Genomic DNA, 18,998 nt, shown 5'->3' with positions numbered 1-18,998 from the left:
TGGTCTTGAACTCACAGAGAACCTCCTGCCCCTGCCTTCGAAAGTGCTGGAATTAAAGGCCTTCACCACGACTGCCCAGCGATAATTTGGATTTTTAAAATATTATTTTTACTTATGTGTATGTGCACCAGGTTACAGGTGGTTGTGAGCCACTGAGGACCAAACTCTCATTTTCTAAAAAAAAAAAAACCAACCAAACAAACAAACAAACAAACAAAACATCATTATATACTCTTCACCACAGAGGTACAGGACACTATCTGGGTGAGATGAAGTCTATATAGCAACCTGGGTGATACAAAATTTATGTTACATCTTCCTACTGCAGAAGTGGCCAGAAGCTCTGGAGAAAGATGGGGCTTTCCACAGGGAAGGAAAGGAAGCGCAAGAAGGAAAGAGAGGATCATTCCTAGGATTTATTATAATCTCTTTCTTCTTTGGCCTTTGCTTTACCACATATGAACACATGTCCAAAACCCCAAGCATCCCAAGCACAGATTCTAAGTCAAGTCAGTAGGAAGTCAGCCCCAGCAGTTAGCTTCCCAGTCCATCTGATGCAGGACCACGCTCAGGAGCCCAGGAAGAAGACCTAACACATGGAGAGGGACCCTTCAGAAAGAGCTTCTGGAAAGGTTCAGAGGTCTCTGTGGATCTTGATGCATAACGAAGTAGTTGAAGAAGGCCCCATCCTAGCTTTTCAGCATGACAGAAGGTAGCTACCGCCTCCTCCCCGGTCCACCATCACAGAAAGCTAGTTAGCTGTCAGAATCATCCTGGAAAGAGAAGACAAAGCACCTGTGGTTTCTATGGTGACCTTCACAGATGCTGCTCACTCCCCCTGCTCTCCTGAAATCCCAAGTCACATCTTTTAGGAGGCTAACTTTGGGGAATGAGGTTAAAGCGCCAGGACTCAACGAACAGGGCTCTATTGTGCTTCCCTTGTTTTGAGGATTCCAAATGGTGTCACTGCTCTAAAGATTTGCAGACACTTATCAGAGCCGGTGTGTTCTGGGATGGGGAGGAAGGAGGGGGAGGCTTAGAGGACACTCAACCTTGTGTCAAACTCAGAACATGCAGAGAACCTCTGTGTACTAGAGAATGGGATACACATTCTTATGTGTTTGTGGGTTTTTTCCCCTCCTCTTCCTTTTTGGATCGCGGGTCTTGCGCATGGTGGGAAAACACTCTTCCAGTGAGCTGTACCCAGCTCTAATGTGTTATTTGTAAAGGCTAAAAGGAAGATTAAAGATCTCAGGAAGGTATTACTTACGTCCAGATCATCCATGGCAGGGGGAGGCCTCTTAGTGCTGACCTTGTTCAAAAGCTAATAGGAAAAGAAACAATCACAAGAGAGGAGGGGTGAGGAAAGAGCAGTCTGAATATTAGTAGAGATGGAAGAATAGTCCCTGCGAGGGGGCGCTGGGCTTGTGGTTCAACAGTTAAGACCACTTGCCACCTGGTAGCTTAACAAAAGTTAACCTCAGACAGGGTATGTATGTTGGCACTAGATTGCAAATACTATAACTTGGAGGCAGGAAGGTCAGGAGTTCAAGGCCAGCCTCAGCTCACTACATAGGAAGTTCTTTAAGGTCAGCTCTGGCTTCAAGAGACCCTGTCTCAAAAGCACCAGGGCCAGCCATGTGTAGTGGCAGCACACGCCTTTGATCCCAGCACCCAGGAGGCAGAGGCAGGTAGATCTCTGTGAGGGGAGGGAGTGCAGGGCCTAGAGAGATGACTCGATGGTTAAGAGCACCCCCTGCTCTTACAGTGTAACCGGGTTCAGTTCCCAGCACCTCATCAGGCAGTGACTGCTTTCAGACTCATCCCTCAACTTCGTGCACAGAAGCTTACTTAGGCACACACACACACACATGATAAAACAAGTAACAAACGAACCAAATGAAATAACTTAAACACAAAACAAAACAAAAAAAACCTAGTTGGGCAGTGGTGGCACACGCCACCACTTGGGAGCCAGGCAGATTTCTGTGTTCAAGGCCAGCCTGGTCTACAGAGTTCCAGGACAGTCAGGACTACACAGAGAAACCCTGTCTCGAAAAACCAAACCAAACCAAAACAAAACAAAAACAAAATAAAACAAAACAAAAAACAAAACCCAAAACCTAATTTAAATTTAAAGTGGGTGTCACAGACCAATCATCTTAGCATTTACATAGGAAGACTGAATCTCACAAAGAAAAAAAAAATCAATTTGAACACACTCAGAAAGAACCCTCCCTGTCAGTCAAAGTCTGGCTCTGTGAGTCTTTTCACAGGAGTTTCTGGTCTTCTAAAGCCAAATCACACGTGGCAGGTGTTGTCTATGGGGAACCAGTGACTTGTGAGTTTTATTCGATTAAGTTATAGTTACTATTAGATTCCTATTAACTTTTCTAGCTTAGGAAAACCATCTAGAATCATAGAAGAGAACAAGAATTATAGAGAGGTGGGAGAGGTTTTGTTACATTTTTACTGGATGCAAACACTACTCTACAAACAGTAAGTGAGGCTGTGAGAATCTTACTAATATGGGCTGGCAAGATGGCTCAATATGATAGGTAGCTGCGGCCAAGCCCGAGGACATGAGTACAATTCCTGGGGCCTCCATGTTAGGCATAGAAAACAGACTCCCAAAATGCGTCCTCTGATCTCCACATGGATACCGTGGCTTGTGTGCATTGACACCTCCCCCCCCCCAATAAATAAATAAGCAAACAAAGAAAGAAAATGTATTAAGTTGTTGGGTTTATTTATTTATTGGTTTTTAAAAGCAAGGTTTCTCTGTGTAGCCCTGGCTGTCCTAGAACTCACTCTGCAGACCAGCTGGCCTTGAATTTACAGATCTGCCTGCTTCTGCCTCCTGAGTGCTGGGATTAAAGGCATGCACCACTGCCGCTACCACTGCTGCCTGGCTGGTTTTTTGGTTTATTTGTTTGTTTGCTTTAAGATGGGTCAAAACTAAGAGTATCTGCTTCTCCTCCAGAGGATTCAAGTCTTATTTCCAACACCTACATTAGACAATTCACAACCACCCACTCCAGGGGTCTAACACACACATACACACAGACACATATAAATAAAAATAATCCTAGGCATGGTGAAACACACCTTTAAGCCCAGCACTTGGGAGGCAGATGTAGATCTCTGAGTTTGACGCCAGCCTAGTCTACAGAGTGAGTTCCAGACCACCCAAAGCACCATAGTTAAGATCCTGTCTCAAAAGTAAATAAATAAAATAATATATCTTTAATATTTTTCGTTTAAATTTCACTAATACTAATTTCTCTCATTTTTTGCTAAATATGCAATGAATCAAATATACAGGATGTTAGCACCGGCAAGTGGCCTGCTGAGGGAGTTCCAATATCCCTGTCTGGGCCTTGATAACTGTCCAGCTAAGATGTGCAGCCAGACACAGGATGATTAAGATCTCCAGCAGGTGCTGTGTTCCATACCTCTGCATACTGTTCCACCTGAGCCAGCTCCACCTCATCATCTCCTTCCCAGTCTCTCCAGTTATCGAAGTCCACAGAGAGCCACACAGGCTGTAAGGGGAAGCACAGATCGTCACAGCAGGGAGGACAGAGTAGGGGTGTGCACAGGTGGGGACCTCCGAGGACAGGTCCGTGTGGTACGGTGCTCCCACCCTGCCCTCCAAGGTGCGTGCATCCACACATGTTCACCAGAACCAACTTGGTACCAACACCAACTCCAAAAACTCAGGGTCTGAAAAAGCACAGAGTTCTACCTTCCAAGGGCTGATGGACTGGGGTGGTTGACATCCTGGGACTCAACCAAGTGAGACTTCTGAGTTGCAGTGGCTGGGGGCTGGGAATGGAACCTGAGTCCTATGGAAGAGCAGCCCCTGCTCTGAAAAACTGGGGCTCTCTAGCTGGGTGTGGTGGCACACGCCTTTAAACCCAGCACTCTGGAGGCAGAGGTAGATGGATTTCCAAGTTTGAGTCCAGCCTGGTCTACAAATTGGGTTCTAGGACAGCCAGGGCTGTTACACAGAGAAACCCTATCTTGAAAAACCAAAAACCAAAAAAGAAAGAGAGAACCCCCCAAAACCAAAAACTGGGTCATCTCTCCAGCCTCATAGTTTACAATTAAAACATTAAAATAGTATTTATTTATTTATTTATTTATTTATTTATTGGACGGAGCGTGTCACTTTACACACAAATGGATGTCACATTTGTAGAGGGTGACTCTCTCCTTCTAGGATGTGGGACCTGAGCCTCCAACTCAGATCAGTAGCAAGCACCTTTACCTGCTGGGCCATCTCACTTGCCCCATAATCTACATGCTGTTTGGGTTTTTTTTGTTTGTTTGTTTGTTTTGTTTGTTCTCAAGACAGGGTTTCTCTGTGTAGCCCTGGCTGTCCTGGAACTCACTCTGTAGACCAGGCTGGCCTCGAACTCAGAAATCTGCCTGCCTCTGCCTCCCAGAATGCTGGGGTTACAGGCGTGTGCCACCACGCCCGGCTTCTACATGTTTTTAATGTCCACCACGCCCGGCTTCTACATGTTTTTAATGTCAGCAACAAATAAAAAATTACAAATGTCAATAGCCAGTCAATATAATTGTTAAGATTTGTTTTATCTTATGTGTCTGAATGTTTTGCCTGCATGTAGGTGTATGTACCATGTGCCCATGAAATCAGAAGAAGGTGTTAGCTCTCTCTGAACTGGAGTTACAGATGGCTGTGAGCCACCATTGTGGGAACTGCTGGTTGAACTTAGGTTCTCTACAAGATCAACCAGTGCTCTTTTTTTTTTTTTAAAGATTTATTTATTATTATATCTAAGTATACTGTAGCTGTCTTCAGACACTCCAGAAGAGAGCATCAGATCTCTTTACGGATGGTTGTGAGCCACCATGTGGTTGCTGGGATCTGAACTCAGGACCTTCGGAAGAGCAGTCAGTGCTCTTACCTGCCGAGTCATCTCTCCAGCCCCCCAACCAGTGCTCTTAACAGTCATATGTCTAGCCTTTCAGAATAATTTTTTTTTTTTTTTTTTTTTTGGTTTTTCGAGACAGGGTTTCTCTGTGTAGCCCTGGCTGTCCTGGAACTCACTCTGTAGACCAGGCTGGCCTCGAACTCAGAAATCCACCTGCCTCTGCCTCCCAGAGTGCTGGGATTAAAGGCGTGCGCCATCACCGCCAGGGTCAGAATAATTTTTTAACTGTATAAAAACTACTAACTAGGGGCAGGAGAGATGGCTCAGCAGTTAAGAGTTAACAGTTAAGACTGTGCTTCCAGAGGTCCTGAGTTCAAATCCCACAACCCCATGGTGGCTCACAACCATCTGTAATGGGATCTGCTGCTGTCTTCTGGTGAGCATGAAGGTAGTACAGTCATCCACATAAAATAAATATTTTTTTAAAAAACCCTACTAAATAAATGTAAGATCGAGATTCAGTCAGCAAATGGCCAGCTTTCAGGTTTTGGAGGAGTAGCTGCTGTGGAAGGGTCGTAAGCATGAGAAAGGTCGTGTTTAACAGGAGCGCACCGGGAGCACGCAAAGAGTGGCTTAGAAACGAGACAGAAAATACACAACAGAGTCGGGCACGGTAATGCCTGTAACGTCATACACACACTTGTCATGTCAATGTTCAGGAGGCTGAGGCAGAAGGAGGGCAAGTTCAAGGCCAGTCTATGCAAAGAAGAACGAGCCTGACTCAAAAACAATAGCAAACACAGACAAACCCTGACAGAGGCTTCTAGACTAGGAGGAAATACATAGATTCCAGAATAACTGGGAGAGCCCAGAGGACTCCCTCTATAGGGTTTGGAGAGCAGGCAAATGCCACTCCAGATATAACTGCGATGCCTGGGTGCACAGAGAGAGCACAGCAGTAGACCACTCCCCACACACTCACCTTTATATCCTCCTTGGTGAGACGAGGCCAGGCCACCTTCTCCTTCCATTTCCTCACAAAGCAAGTAATGGAGCGACCAGAGCGCTTATCCTGGGAGTCCTGTCAGACAGACAGACCGCCTTGTTTTTTTAGGATAAACCTCCAGTCTCCAGGCTCGGCCAGCCTTTCTTGTCCAGATATGACTATCCTTACCCTGCCCTCACCTTGGAGTTCACCTTGGCATAGAACTCAATCTCATTGTACAGCTCCACTCCATCACCATTCCTGCAGCTAAGGAGACAGTAGAGAGAGAGAGAGACAGCAAGTTCTTGAGACACCGGGAGGATCGGAACAGTTCTTGAGACGCCAGTCCACAGGGGGAGGCTACTACCTGAACACAATGCGGTGGTCTTCAATGAGCACACTGACGTCGGTGCTGTCCTCCACGCAAAACTCCATGAAAACATATTTGGGTCTGTCGTACCACAGGGTCCGGGCAGGCTGCCTGAAGAGGTTGGAGGTGGGGCTTGGTAGGGGTGGGCAAGACTGAAGGCAATACGGAAAGGTGGAGGGAGGAGACAGAAAGAGTCCTCCATCGTGCCACCGAACCAGACGGAGGGGAGCGGTGGGAGTGGGTGGAGGCGGCGAGAATAAACTCAGAGAGACAAGGGAAGGAGTTAGGAAGTACATTCAGATCTCAACACCCCCTCTCACCAACAGTAACAGAGACCTGGAGTCTGGGGCTCTGATGGGCAGAATCAGCAGCTTCTATAAGATGTGGGGCAGGAAATCTGCAGGGAAATGGGCAGGGGAGTATGTAGGACCTATACGATGGCGGCCTGAAACTCACCGTTCCATGGCGACTCCAGCTGCCCCGTGGCTTCTGGAGTCCCAAGCAAAGGCCTCTATCTTTAGATCCTAGGAGGCCCCTAGCAGCTGCCTCTCCTTATATGGTAGGAGGAAGAGTTGAGAGGGAGGGAAAGGTGGCTTGACTGCAAAAGTGATTTGGACTCCAGTAGGACTCTGGGAGCGTTTACTACGTCTCGGGGTATCCAGAAACAAACAGATCAGGAATACAAATATCTACTCTCCTTATCCAGGGAACCCTATAGGCAGGACATTATTTGTTCTTAGTTTCATTCACTAGCTCCTCCAACGCAAAGTGTCTAATTCACAAAATGCATTAAAGAGGTCCCGAGGGGGCGGGCCCTCCCGAGATTGGAGGCGCGCAAGGCCCGCCCACCGCCCGTCCTGGCTTCCCTGCCAGAGCCCGTTGCCATGGCAGCAAGGGGGGCGCAACTGACGTGCGGCGGCGTTTCCGGGAAGATGGCGACGGTGGAAGTGGCAACGGAGCTGGGAACTGTGGTGACCGCTGTCGAGCCTAAGGCGAAGGACGAGGAAGAAGAAGAAGAGGAGGAGGAGGAGGAGTCGCTGCCACCATGCGAGACTGTGCGCTGGGCTCCCGTGGGGGCAGTGGCCGAGGCCGGTCCTGGGGCGGTGACGTTCTCCGAGGCGGCGACCGCCGAAGAGCCTGGAGCGGCTCCGGGCTCTCCTGCCGACGCGACTGTCCGCACGCTGCGGCGGCTGCAAGCCGAGCGGCGGCAGCTGGATTCGGCCCTGCTCGCGCTGTCCTCGCACTTCGCGCAGGTGCAGTTCCGCCTGCGCCAGGTAGTGCGCGGGGCGCCGGCGGAGCAGCAGCGGCTCCTGCGCGAGCTGGAAGACTTTGCCTTCCGCGGCTGTCCTCACGTCCTAGGTTACGAGGGGCTGGAAGACCCTTGTGGCAGTGACGAAAGCGACGTGCTGCCGGGGGACCGGCCACGGGTTCGGGGTGAGGACCAGGTGAGTGTCTGCTGCTAGGTCCGGATGAGGATGAAGGTGATGCAGGCGGGGCGTTTGTGGGTGGAGATGCTGACACGGACCGAGTTGGAAGAACTGTAGGTACGTGTATGCAAGATAGAATAGAGTTAGGAAGATGCAGAAAGACATATGGCGAGCATTGAAAAGGCAGTTGGTAATGGAAACCGTGCTGCCTCCGTCTACTTTGTCCACTCCTTGAGGTACTTGAGTGTATTTTTGTGTCACACTCTCTATCCTGAGGTATAACTCCAGCTCTGAGCGCTTGTTGATAGAATGAACATTGGGAACGGGAGAAGTGGTAAGTGAAAGGGAAGTGAATCGGATCGGAATCCATGGAAATTTAAATTAATCTTACCCCATTTTTTTTTTTTTGGCATATAGATAGACTGTAATCTTTATGCTGTCTTATCTCAGTGAGAGGTTTGGTGAACAGACCCCATCCCTTGGCAGTGGAAAGAAACACACCTGATTATAAGCATGTCCTAACAATGTCTTCAGACTGCTCAACCATCCTGCTTAATAACGGGGTTCTCAGAACGGGGCCTTCTGACTGACAAGTGCATTGTTCTGTACGCTGAAGAAGCAAGGAAAATCCGTAAACCACAACACGGGAAGGTTTTGTTTTGTTTTTTGTTTTTTGTTTTGTTTTTTTGTTTTTGTTTTTGTTTTTTTTTTTTTTTTTTTACAAACTTTGAATGTCTGGAAGCTGGAAGTTTTGAGACAGGCCACCTTTTCCCCTTCCTGTTGTGCAGATTGCAGTCCACATGTAGCTTTCTTCCCACTCAAAAAGGTTTAGCCAGGAAAACTTACTGGTAGGAGATACTGACTGATCCGAACGGTTTCCCGTTCCCTCCTTCTCATACCCATATCTCCTTGCACAAGGAGCTGTCAACCACAAGTCGCCAGACTTAGAAAGCGGCCAGGCCCAGTCCTGTAGTGAACGATGTGGAAGGTCCTATGCAGACGTGGTATTGTCTATTGTGGTACTGTCTCTATTGTTTATTGTCACTTTCAGAAAAAATGTAATACCATAAAACATTGTGCTCTGTTGATTAAGCAGCTGTATTGTTTTTTTTTTTTTTTTTTTTTTTTTTTTGAGACAGGGTTTCTCTGTGTAGCCCTGGCTGTCCTGGAACTCACTCTGTAGACCAGGCTGGCCTCGAACTCAGAAATCCACCTGCCTCTGCCTCCCAAGTGCTGGGATTACAGGCGTGAGCCACCACCACCCGGCAGCTGTATTGTTAAGTACATACACTGACATCTGAACAGGCAGAACCTGAGTGGGTGGCATTTTTGGGCACAATGATTTACTTTTTCTGTTTTGAAAGGCAAAGGGGACAGTCTTGGGGGCAGAACCCAGTAACTTGCATGTTGTAGGCAAGCACTCTGTCACCAGTTAAGCTTTGTTCTCAGCCCTTTAAATTATCATTATTGATTTTTTTTTAAAGTCAGGTTCTCTGGCCCAGAACTTGCTATGGAATAATCTTGAAGTTTGTTTGTGTGTGTGTGTGTGTGTGTGTGTGTGTGTGTGTGTGTTTATGTATGTATGTGTGTAGGAGCACAGTGCTGGAGTCATACACTGCAGGTGGAGGTCAGAAGACAACTTTCAGGAATTGGTTCTCTCCTTAGAATGGGAGTTCTAGACATCAAACACAAGCCACCATCAGCCTTGGTGTTCCTGACCTTGAATTTCTCATCGTCCTGCCTCCACCTTCTGGATACTGAGATTATAGGCACGTGGACCATCCCCAGTTATTCAGTGCTTGGGTTTGAACCCAGCACCTAGTGCATGCGAGGCAGGCACACTACCAAGTTAGCTATCTCCCCAGTCTCTTCAACTTAATCTCAATGTGTACTGGACATTAAACCTATTATTATTATTTTTATTCGATATAATTTATTTACATTTCAAATGATTGCCCTTTTCTAGCCCCCCCACTCCCCGAAAGTCCCGTAAGCCCCCTTCTCTTCCCCTGTCCTCCCACCCACCCCTTCCCACTTCCCCGTTCTGGTTTTGCCGAATACTGTTTCACTGAGTCTTTCCAGAACCAGGGGCCATTAAACCTATTATTTCCTGCCTTGCCCCAGAACTTATTGGTCTTGCTGATAAATGTGTTTGCGTAATCCCAGCAAATATGCTGTAACGATGACAGTGAGTGACAGACTTGCCAGGTGTAGTCATGGAAACAAATCAGGATTTATAGCTGGTTTCTTTCTTCATTGGCTTCATAAAAGGATTATGTCTTTGTTTCTTTCTCTTTTGGCTAATTAGACAGTTCCCCCAGTTCATTATTTGGAATGTGTTGTTCTGTACCCAATTTAGTCAAAAACCACACAAGGCATGTGTAATGAGGCCTGGAGAGATGGCTCAGTGGTTAAGAGCAGGCTGCTTTTGCAGAGGACCCAGGGTTGATTCCCAGAATCTACATAGCAGCTCACAACTGTCTATTAATCCTGTTCAAGTAATTGGACACCCTCCCTCTTCTAGCCTCTGTGGGCACCAGACACTCATGCAGTACACAGACATCCATGTGGGCAAATCATCCATAAACATAACATAATTTTTTTCCTTTTTCCCTCTTTCCATTCTCCCTCTTGCTCTGGCCCCACTCTCTCCAGCGGCCCCACCTCATCATCCCCCCCACCCCCCAACTAGCTCATAGGTTTCTTACTTGTTTCTCATTAGGGATGGTTGTGAGCCACCATGTGGTTGCTGGGGTTTGATTGAACTCAGGACCTCTGGAAAAGCAGTCAGTGCTCTTAACCGCTGAGCCATCTCTCCAGCCCAAAATAAAAATTTAAAGCTGTTTTTTAAGGAAAAGAAATACATACTGAGAATTCACCCCATACTGGGCACAGTTCTAGGTGTATTGTAGATCAAAAGTCAAGGCCCTTTAGGAGTTTGTAGATTAGTAGAGACAGGTACTAAACAAACACTCTGATGACTAAGTGTACACAATTCAGAGGAAGAAAGTTCTTCCTGGAAAAAACCAGGGAAAGCTTCCATTGGAGGCTTAGTTAGTAGCTGAGAAAAAGAATGGGGTTGTGGAAAACAACAGCAGCACTTGGGAAGGACTGGGGTGCATCCTCCTGAAGGACTGGGGCGTGTCCTGAGGCGTCTTTCACATTCAACAAAGCTAAAGGGAGGGGATTGCTCTTTAAGAAGTCGAGCGAAAATGTAATTCTTTGGTTTTTCTTGTCTTTTCTCTCTCCTACCTTGCTTCTTGAGGGCTTGGTAAGTACTACTGTTAGGCTAACTTTAATACTGTGTAGATCCCAGTTTAAAATGCAGCCTTATGCCTATGAGTGGTTTAGTGCCTCTGCGCTTTTTTTGGTTTGTTTTGTTGTTTTGGTTGTTTGTTTGGTTTTTTGTTTTGGTTTTTTTTGGTTTTGTTTTTTGAGACAGACTTTCTCTGTATAGCCCTGGCTGTCCTGGAACTCACTCTGTAGACCAGGCTGGCCTTGAACTCAGAAATCCACCTGCCCCTGCCCCTCCAGTGCTGGGATTACAGGCGTGCGCCACCACTGCATGGCTTGGTTGTTTTTTTCAGTGGTGGTTGTTAAGACAGAGTCTGTATATGTAGCCCAGGCTAGCCCGAAACTCACTGAGGCGTACAGGTGTACATATCACATCTGGCTTGCTTTTTCTTTGGTTTTTGTACTCAAAATGATAAAGACCCAGTATCTAAGAATATGCTGGCATGGCTTGATCCCTGTAAATGAGGCAGGCCTCATTTAACAGAAGCTACTCGGTAGCTGGCAGTGAGACAGAAGTTCTCAGAAATTTCCCCCCCAAGACACACCCACACACCACACTGTTAATGTCCCATCCCTGTACCTTGGCTTCTGTATTTCTATGCCTCAGGCACTTATATTTCATTGTTTCCAGTTTTACAGAAATAGCTATAACCTTTCCAAGGTTAGCTTTGCAATTTCATAAAACTGGTTGATTTCTATATATGCAAAGCCTTTCTCTATCCTCAGACCACAGACTTTGCCTTTTGAGACAGAGTCTCTTGTAGCTTACCCTCAAACCAGCTCTCTAGCTTATGTGGGACATGAGCCTCTGATCCTCGAGTCTTCACAAGGCACCACTCCTCGCTCATTCCTCCAGACAGCTGTGCAGAGATTGGTTTGCACAGAGTAGTGAGGAATTATGCTGTGTTGACTGACCATGCAAGATGACACCTTTAACTCCTGGAGGCCATCTTACCTAAGTTTTCTCTCTCCTGACTAGCCCTTTGCAAAACAACAAGCCTATTAGCAAAAGGCTTCATTGTGTTTGTATCTGTTGGAAATGAAAACACAGGTGTAATCAGATGTCCTGGGTGAAGTACATTGTTACTGCTGAGCCTGCCTTGTCTGTTGTTTGTTGAAGCCTTATATATTTCCCTGGTCATTATTGGCCTGGGAGTCTTATTTCCCTCTTCTGGAAAATAGACCCAAGTATTTTTCTCATTACAGAGTGAACAGGAAAAACGGGAGCGCCTGGAAACCCAGAGGGAGAAGCAGAAAGAATTGATTCTGCAGCTCAAGACCCAGCTTGACGACCTAGAGACATTCGCCTATCAGGAGGGTAGTTATGACTCCTTGCCACAGTCAGTGGTCTTGGAAAGACAGCGGGTGAGCAGACATCACAGGCGACTTGGGCTTTTCTCATGCTCAATATGTCTGTGCTGGTGGTATTCCTGTGTAGCCTCTCCCCAGTGCACTTCCCCCATGGCCTTACTGAGAACCCAGGGTCCAAATCAAAAGAAAAGTTTACTACTTCCTGGAACCAGTCTCTCTTCCTTGCTCCCTTCCTTCCAAAGTTCCTCTATCATTTATTCTCATCAAGAAAAAAATGAGAAATTAAGACATAATGAGTGGCAGATGGTGACTGTGCATGCCTTTAATCTCAGAACTTGGGATGCAGAGACGGGAGAAGGAGGAAGAGGAGGAGGAGGATCTCTGTGAGCTTGAGCCAACTTGGTCTACAGAGTGAGTTCCAGGAAAGCCAGGACTACACAGAGAAACCCTGTCTAGGGGGAAAGAATAAGTATATGTTCACTCAGAAGCCCTTAGAGAAAGTAAATATGAAGCTCTGGGGATTTTCTTTATTTTTATTTTATGTATATGATTATTTTCCCCGCTTATACATCTGTGTATCAAGGATATCAAGCAACTGCCAATGGAAATCAGAAGATGATGGCAGGCTGAAGTTGAGTCACAGAGGTTGTGAGCTGCCATGTGCGTGCTGGGAACCGAACCCTGGTCCTGTGATAGACTGCAGTGTTCTTAACCACCGCTGAGCCATCTCTCCAGCCCAAACGTGAGGCTATTGGCTCTTTAGCCACTTTGGATCGTTCGCCCTTCTGCTGGGTGAAAGCCTACTACTGGCCTGTTAATTCACACTGCATGAGCGGTACCACTTCTGACCTAAAGGAATTAAGTATTGTTTTGTTTTGTTTGTTTTTGAGGCAGGCCTCATCTAGCCTAGGTTGGCCTCCTGTATAGTCAGGCATGACCTTGAACTTTGATCCTCCCGCCAAGAGCTTGCCAAGTGCTTAGATGGCAGGTGTTCAGCTTCCCATCTGCCTTATATGGCACCAGAGAGCATGTGCTAGGCAGGCGCTCCACAAACAGCCTCATCCCCAGCCTGAGCTGAGGCTTCTTGTTGCTCTGGAAGGAGAAGAGACTCAGAAGAGTCTCTGTGTCACCGTCTTTCTTCTTAATTTCCTGTATGAGTATATGTACAGGTTCACAGCACATGTTCTCTCCTTCAACCTTTATGTGGGCTCTGAGGTCTAATTCAGGTCACTGGGCTTATGTAGCAGGCACTGTTATCTGCTGAGCCATATCTCAGCCTGTCTTACCTGCAGCTGCATCAGTTTGTCCTGAAGTGGGAGGTTTTATTTACCTTTAAACACAGTAGTCTTGCTAAGATTGTCCTCCCTTGCCCTCTGCCTGAGAACGGTGAAGGGTACATTCGTTGCTGTGGTCTTGATAGGTGATCATCGATGAGTTAATAAAGAAACTGGACATGAACCTGAATGAGGACATCAGTTCCCTGTCCACCGAGGAGCTTCGTCAACGTGTGGATGCAGCGGTGGCTCAGATTGTCAACCCAGCTCGGGTGAAAGAACAGTTGGTGGAGCAGCTGAAAACCCAGATCCGGGACCTGGAGATGTTCATCAGCTTCATCCAAGGTCAGAGAGCTGCAGGGAGGGGAGGCGAAGGCAGACAGTGTGGACTGAGAACCTCTATCTCCGGGGCCGGTTCCCACCGTATTTAAGAGACTCGAAGTGGGTATGGTGGGGCATACCTTTAATCAGTCCCTGAATTCAGACAGGCAGAGGCTGGCAGATTTGGGTTATAGGCCAGCCTGTTATATAGTGTGAGTTCCAGGGTGGCCTACAGAGTGGGTCCTCTCATGTATGCCACAGTAGGATGGGAAGAACATGATCTGAAGGACTTTCAGGTCCACTGCTGGCCTCGTGGCCCTGAGCAGATTCCTCCCCGCTTGGTCTTACTGGGATGATTCATTCCTCATTTACATAGCGAACTGTGCTGTACCAGACCCCTCTCACACAGTAAACACAATAATTTATAGAATTCTGATTATATAGGAGACACTATTAACTATTCTTCTCCCTTTAAGAATCTACTCTGAGAGGGTAAATACATGCCTTGCTTTTGTAACTTGTGCTGACAGATGAGGTGGGAAGCCCCTTGCAGACAGGTGGACACTGTGAGTGCAGAGCCGGCGGGAAGGCAGGACTCGGCTCCACCAGAGCGGGCTCACTGCCCCAAGGACCCGGCAAAGGTAAGTGCGGCTCTGAGGACGCACAGGCTACAAAAGCAGAAAGTGCAAGGTGGAGGCAGGAGGATGGCGAGTTCCAGGCCAGTCTGGACTACATATGGAGAGCCTGCCTGTTTGGCACAAAGAAGGGGCAGTAAGGCCGGCTCAGCGGGTGTTGGCACTACTGCCAAGCCTGAGACATGCGCTGGCTCCTTGGGACCTGCATGGTAGAATGAGAGAACTGACTCCTCTACTTGTCCTCTGACCTTATGACCATTTGCATACATGCATGTACACACACACACACACACACACACACACAGATGAAAAATTAATGATTGCTTGGGTCTTGGGAAGAAATGGGAGGGAGGAGATGTTAGTGGTCCGGTGCACACCTAATATAAATGGGTTCCTAGAGCCCCAGGGTTAATCCTGAGGTGAAAACAAAAAAGCTGAGCTTGGGGCTGGAGGGATGGCTCAGTGGTTAAGAGCAGTGACTGCTCTTCCAGAGGCCCTGAGTTCAAATCTCAGCAACCACATGGTGGTTCACAACCATCTGTAACAAGATCTGACGCCCCCTTCTGGTGTCTGAAGACAGCTACAGTGTACTTACACATATAGTAATACATAAATCTTTTTTAAAAAGTGTTTTAGCTGGGCGGTGGTGGCGCACACCTGTAATCCCAGCACTCTGGGAGGCAGAGGCAGACGGATTTCTGAGTTCGAGGCCAGCCTGGTGTACAGAGTGAGTTCCAGGACAGCCAGGTCTATACAGAGAAACCCTGTCTTGAAAAAAACCAAATCCAAAAAACCAAAAAAAAAAAGAAGAAAGAAAGAAAAAAGAAAAAGCTGAGCTTGGTGGCAGACAGCTGTGATCTTACCACTTCTGAAATTGAGGCAGGAAGATTGTTTGAGGCCTACCTGAAATCCCAGTAGAGAAGCTAAGGGATGCGGGTTGCTGTGATAGCAAGATCCTATTTGCAAAACAGGAATGAATTGTACATTAGAAATGGATGAGCTACGCTGTCTTCAGTTATCGCTAGTATCTCCAGGCAAAGATAAGCCAGTCCAGCCACATCCTTGTGTTCACGTGACACCCGTGCTGGTGTCTGAGGCAAGCCTTGCTCACAGCTTGCCATTTGTTGAATGTCCAGTGTCATTTGACCTCTTTCTAATGAGTCACTGTTTTCTAAGCAGCAAAGGCAGAAGACGCCAAGAGAGTCCGGGAGACAGGGCTGCACCTGATGCGGCGTGCGCTGGCTGTGCTCCAGATCTTCGCTGTTAGCCAGTTGGGCTGTGCCACAGGCCAGATCCCTCAAACCTTGTGGCAGAGGGGCCAGGCAGACAGAGACTACTCCCCCTTGCTGAAAAGACTGGAAGTGTCAGTAGACAGAGTAAAGCAGCTGGCCTTGAGACACCAGCCACATGACCATGTCATCACGTCCGCCAACCTCCAAGACCTCTCTCTGGGAGGCAAGGACGAGCTGACCATGGCTGTGCGGAAGGAGCTGACAGTGGCTGTGAGGGACCTGCTGGCCCATGGACTACACGCCTCCTCCTCCGGGATGAGCCTCGTCATGGCTCCCATTGCTTGCTTGTTGCCAGCTTTCTCCTCAGCTCCTGAGGCCATGCACCCCTGGGAGCTCTTTGTAAAGTACTATCATGCCAAGAATGGCCGTGCGTATGTGGAATCCCCAGCCCGGAAGCTCTCACAGTCCTTCGCTCTGCCTATAATGGGTGACACTGCCGTGACCCCCAAACAGAGCCTTCTGACAGCCATCCACCTGGTGCTGACAGAGCACGACCCTTTCAAGCGCAGCGCCGACTCGGAACTGAAGGCGTTGGTGTGCATGGCGCTGAATGAACAGCGCCTGGTGTCCTGGGTGAACCTCATCTGCAAGTCAGGGTCCCTCATCGAGCCCCATTACCAGCCCTGGAGCTACATGGCCCATACGGGCTTTGAGAGTGCCCTCAACCTGCTCAGCCGCCTCAGTAGCCTCAAGTTCAGCCTTCCCGTAGACTTGGCTGTACGCCAGCTCAAGAACATCAAAGATGCCTTTTGATGAGAATGCCTAACCTTAGCCCCCACACACCTTGCTCTGAAGAGGTAGATATCCTAGAATTGTAGATTAAAAGTCAGCGAGCGGAGGAAGGGTTAGAAACAGTTTTTTAGACCCTTTTCAGGTAGTCAACTAATGGAGGCAAAACCTATTTTTCTCTTAGCACTTTAGAAAGATGTGCCAGAGACACTCATCAAAATTAGTGTTGGGGACCAGAGAGATGGCTCAGTGGTTAAGAGCGCTGACTGCTCTTCCCAAGGTCCTGAGTTCAAATCCCAGCAACCACAGGGTGGCTCATGACCATCAGTAATAAGATATAACACCCTCTTCTGGGGTGTCTGAAGACAGCTACAGTGTACACATAGTAAATAATCTTTGGAGTGGAGTGAGCGGGGCTAGAGCGAGAAGAAAAAAATAGTGTTGGGCCTGAGAGATGGCCGCCAGGTAAAAATGCTTGCTCGCACATCTGTCAGTCTGAGTGGTACAAGGAGAGGACAAGCCGGGCTGTGGTGGCGCATGCCTGTAATCCCAGCACTTGGGAGGCAGAGGCAGGTGGATTTCTGAGTTCGAGGCCAGCCTGGTCTACAGAGTGAATTCCAGGACAGCTGGAGCTACACAGAGAAACCCTGTCTCGAAAACTTAAAAAAAAAAAAAAAACAGACAAAAAACACACACACAAAAAAAAAAACAAAAACAAAAAACCAAGGAGAGGACAGAGCTGCCACTAACGGCCCTCTTAACTCCACACATGAACTGTAGCACATGTGACTCCCTGCCCAAACACAAGTAAATATAATAAAATCTAAAACATAAACAGTTATCAGTCTAGAGGTGGAACCCAGCAGTATGGTGCATCCCCACCATGCACTGCCAGTGTGGGGATGTTAAAGCAGACAGGAAGCTGACCCTGGCAGCCACGGTGTCCCCGGCAAAGTCAGTTACCACACAGCTAATGGCCAGCTCACCGTGCCACGTCTGGTTTTTAGAAAGTATGGGTTGTGCCCACTATTCTTTTCATGACAGCAACTTGCTGTATAAGAGAGTTCTAGAAGACACTGACCTTGAGGTCCCTGATAGTCAGGGTGGGAACAGTCTTTATCAGAAGCAGCTTTGAGAGCCCTGGGGCCAGTGTAATTGAAGTTATGAGTTCTGATTCCCCTTTGTTCTGAGGGAGTTTTAATGTGAGCCTAAGAGAAGGAAATCTCCCTGCTGAGGTAACCCTCACACTCAGTCAGCACTCCTCTAGTTATAAAGAATGACAGATTATGTCCTGTGCTGTTTCGGGAAAGTCACCTTCTATGCCCTCATCCTACAGCTTGGGGGGGGGGGGGGGGCCCTGGCTCCAGGACTCTCTGAAGATGGGCGAGCCCGCCTGCCGCCTGCACTTTGTTCCCATGAAGTGCACAAGTTACCTTGCTTCAGCAGTGTGTCACTTGAGATGCCTCACTGACTTCGTGTTTCCCAAGAAGGACGACAGAGTTTGGGCCTGGAATGCAGCTGAGTGGTAGAGTGTTGCCTGGTAATCCTTAGCACCAGCCCAGGGGAAAAAGATAACTGTAAAATGTCATGAATGATGACAGATCTGTGATTGCTAATAAAGTTTCGTATTTTGTGTAGCTTCTCTGCAAAGCCCATAGCTCCTCTCCATTCTCTAAGTCTCTCTAGTCCTATCAGCCCATGTAATCTAGGTCAGTATTTATTTAGAAACTGTCCACTTCCTCTCTGCCCTGGATTACAGCAGGATTTGGTGGCAGTCTAGGTTTTTTATCTGTGTTGTTTTGTGTCTGGTCAAATTCTCTTAAAAAGGCCTTGGTCAGCCGGGTGGTGGTGGCACACGCCTGTAATCCCAGCACTCTGGGAGGCAGAGGCAAGCGGATTTCTGAGTTCGAGGCCAGCCTGGTCTACAGAGTGAGTTCCAGGACAGCCAGGGCTATACAGAGAAACCCTGTCTTGAAAAAAACAAATCCAAAAAACCAAAAAAAAAAAAAAAAAAAAAAGGCCTTGGTCATTTTCATTCACCTTATAGCACAGGCTATAGCATCAGGCCCTGCAGTGAATGGCAGTATATACACTGCTTCTGAAAATTGGTGCTGGCCGGGCGTTGGTGGCACATGCCTTTAATCCCAGCACTTGGGAAGCAGAGGCAGGTGGATTTCTGAGTTTGAGGTCTACAGAGTGAGTTCCAGGACAGCCAGGACTACCCAGAGAAACCCTGTCTCAAAAAACCAAATAAAGAAAAGAAAAAAGAAAATTGGTGCTGTTAAGTCCACTGGTGAGAGCTGTCCCACTTGTGCCAGAGTGCTGCTTCCACATCCCATAGTCTAGGGATTCAGTTCCCAGAACCCACATAATGATGGAAGAACTCACTCTGAAAAGGAGCTAAACTCATGCTCCCTGCCCCTGTTAAAAGACAATACAGAGGTATATCTGGGCCA

The 18,998-nt window shown here is 47.7% G+C and overlaps 2 protein-coding genes across 2 annotated transcripts; one reads left to right on the top strand and one right to left on the bottom strand.

Moving 5' to 3' along the window:
* Positions 1–204: 204 nt before the first annotated feature.
* On the bottom strand, positions 205–7,173 carry Ptges3l (prostaglandin E synthase 3 like). Its single transcript, XM_052194681.1, has 7 exons — positions 6,716–7,173; positions 6,257–6,370; positions 6,090–6,156; positions 5,887–5,985; positions 3,456–3,545; positions 1,271–1,324; positions 205–773 (listed from the first exon to the last, which is right to left on the bottom strand). The coding sequence occupies exons 1-7, from the start codon at positions 6,721–6,723 to the stop codon at positions 756–758; spliced, it is 450 nt and encodes a 149-aa protein (XP_052050641.1). The 5' UTR covers positions 6,724–7,173; the 3' UTR covers positions 205–755.
* Positions 7,159–18,179, top strand: Rundc1 (RUN domain containing 1). Its single transcript, XM_052194675.1, has 5 exons — positions 7,159–7,704; positions 12,187–12,345; positions 13,712–13,910; positions 14,417–14,527; positions 15,701–18,179. The coding sequence occupies exons 1-5, from the start codon at positions 7,192–7,194 to the stop codon at positions 16,564–16,566; spliced, it is 1,848 nt and encodes a 615-aa protein (XP_052050635.1). The 5' UTR covers positions 7,159–7,191; the 3' UTR covers positions 16,567–18,179.
* The last annotated feature ends 819 nt before the right edge of the window (positions 18,180–18,998 follow it).

This window comes from Apodemus sylvaticus, chromosome 10 (genome assembly GCF_947179515.1).
Source record: "Apodemus sylvaticus chromosome 10, mApoSyl1.1, whole genome shotgun sequence".
Taxonomy (NCBI): Eukaryota; Metazoa; Chordata; class Mammalia; order Rodentia; family Muridae; genus Apodemus; species Apodemus sylvaticus.
This window is presented reverse-complemented; position numbering and strand designations above follow the sequence as displayed.

Bases quoted from the DNA above. Each gene is read 5' to 3' on its own strand.
- Ptges3l (XM_052194681.1), bottom strand. The intron at 5,986-6,089 runs GTGAGGGCAGGG...TCTGTCTGACAG, and splicing joins ATGCCAAGGTGAACTCCAAG to GACTCCCAGGATAAGCGCTC. The intron at 3,546-5,886 runs GTGAGTGTGTGG...TTCCCCTTACAG, and splicing joins TCACCAAGGAGGATATAAAG to CCTGTGTGGCTCTCTGTGGA.
- Rundc1 (XM_052194675.1), top strand. From the start codon at position 7,192: ATGGCGACGGTGGAAGTGGCAACGGAGCTGGGAACTGTGGTGACCGCT. The intron at 12,346-13,711 runs GTGAGCAGACAT...TGGTCTTGATAG, and splicing joins TGGTCTTGGAAAGACAGCGG to GTGATCATCGATGAGTTAAT. The intron at 14,528-15,700 runs GTAAGTGCGGCT...TTTTCTAAGCAG, and splicing joins GCCCCAAGGACCCGGCAAAG to CAAAGGCAGAAGACGCCAAG.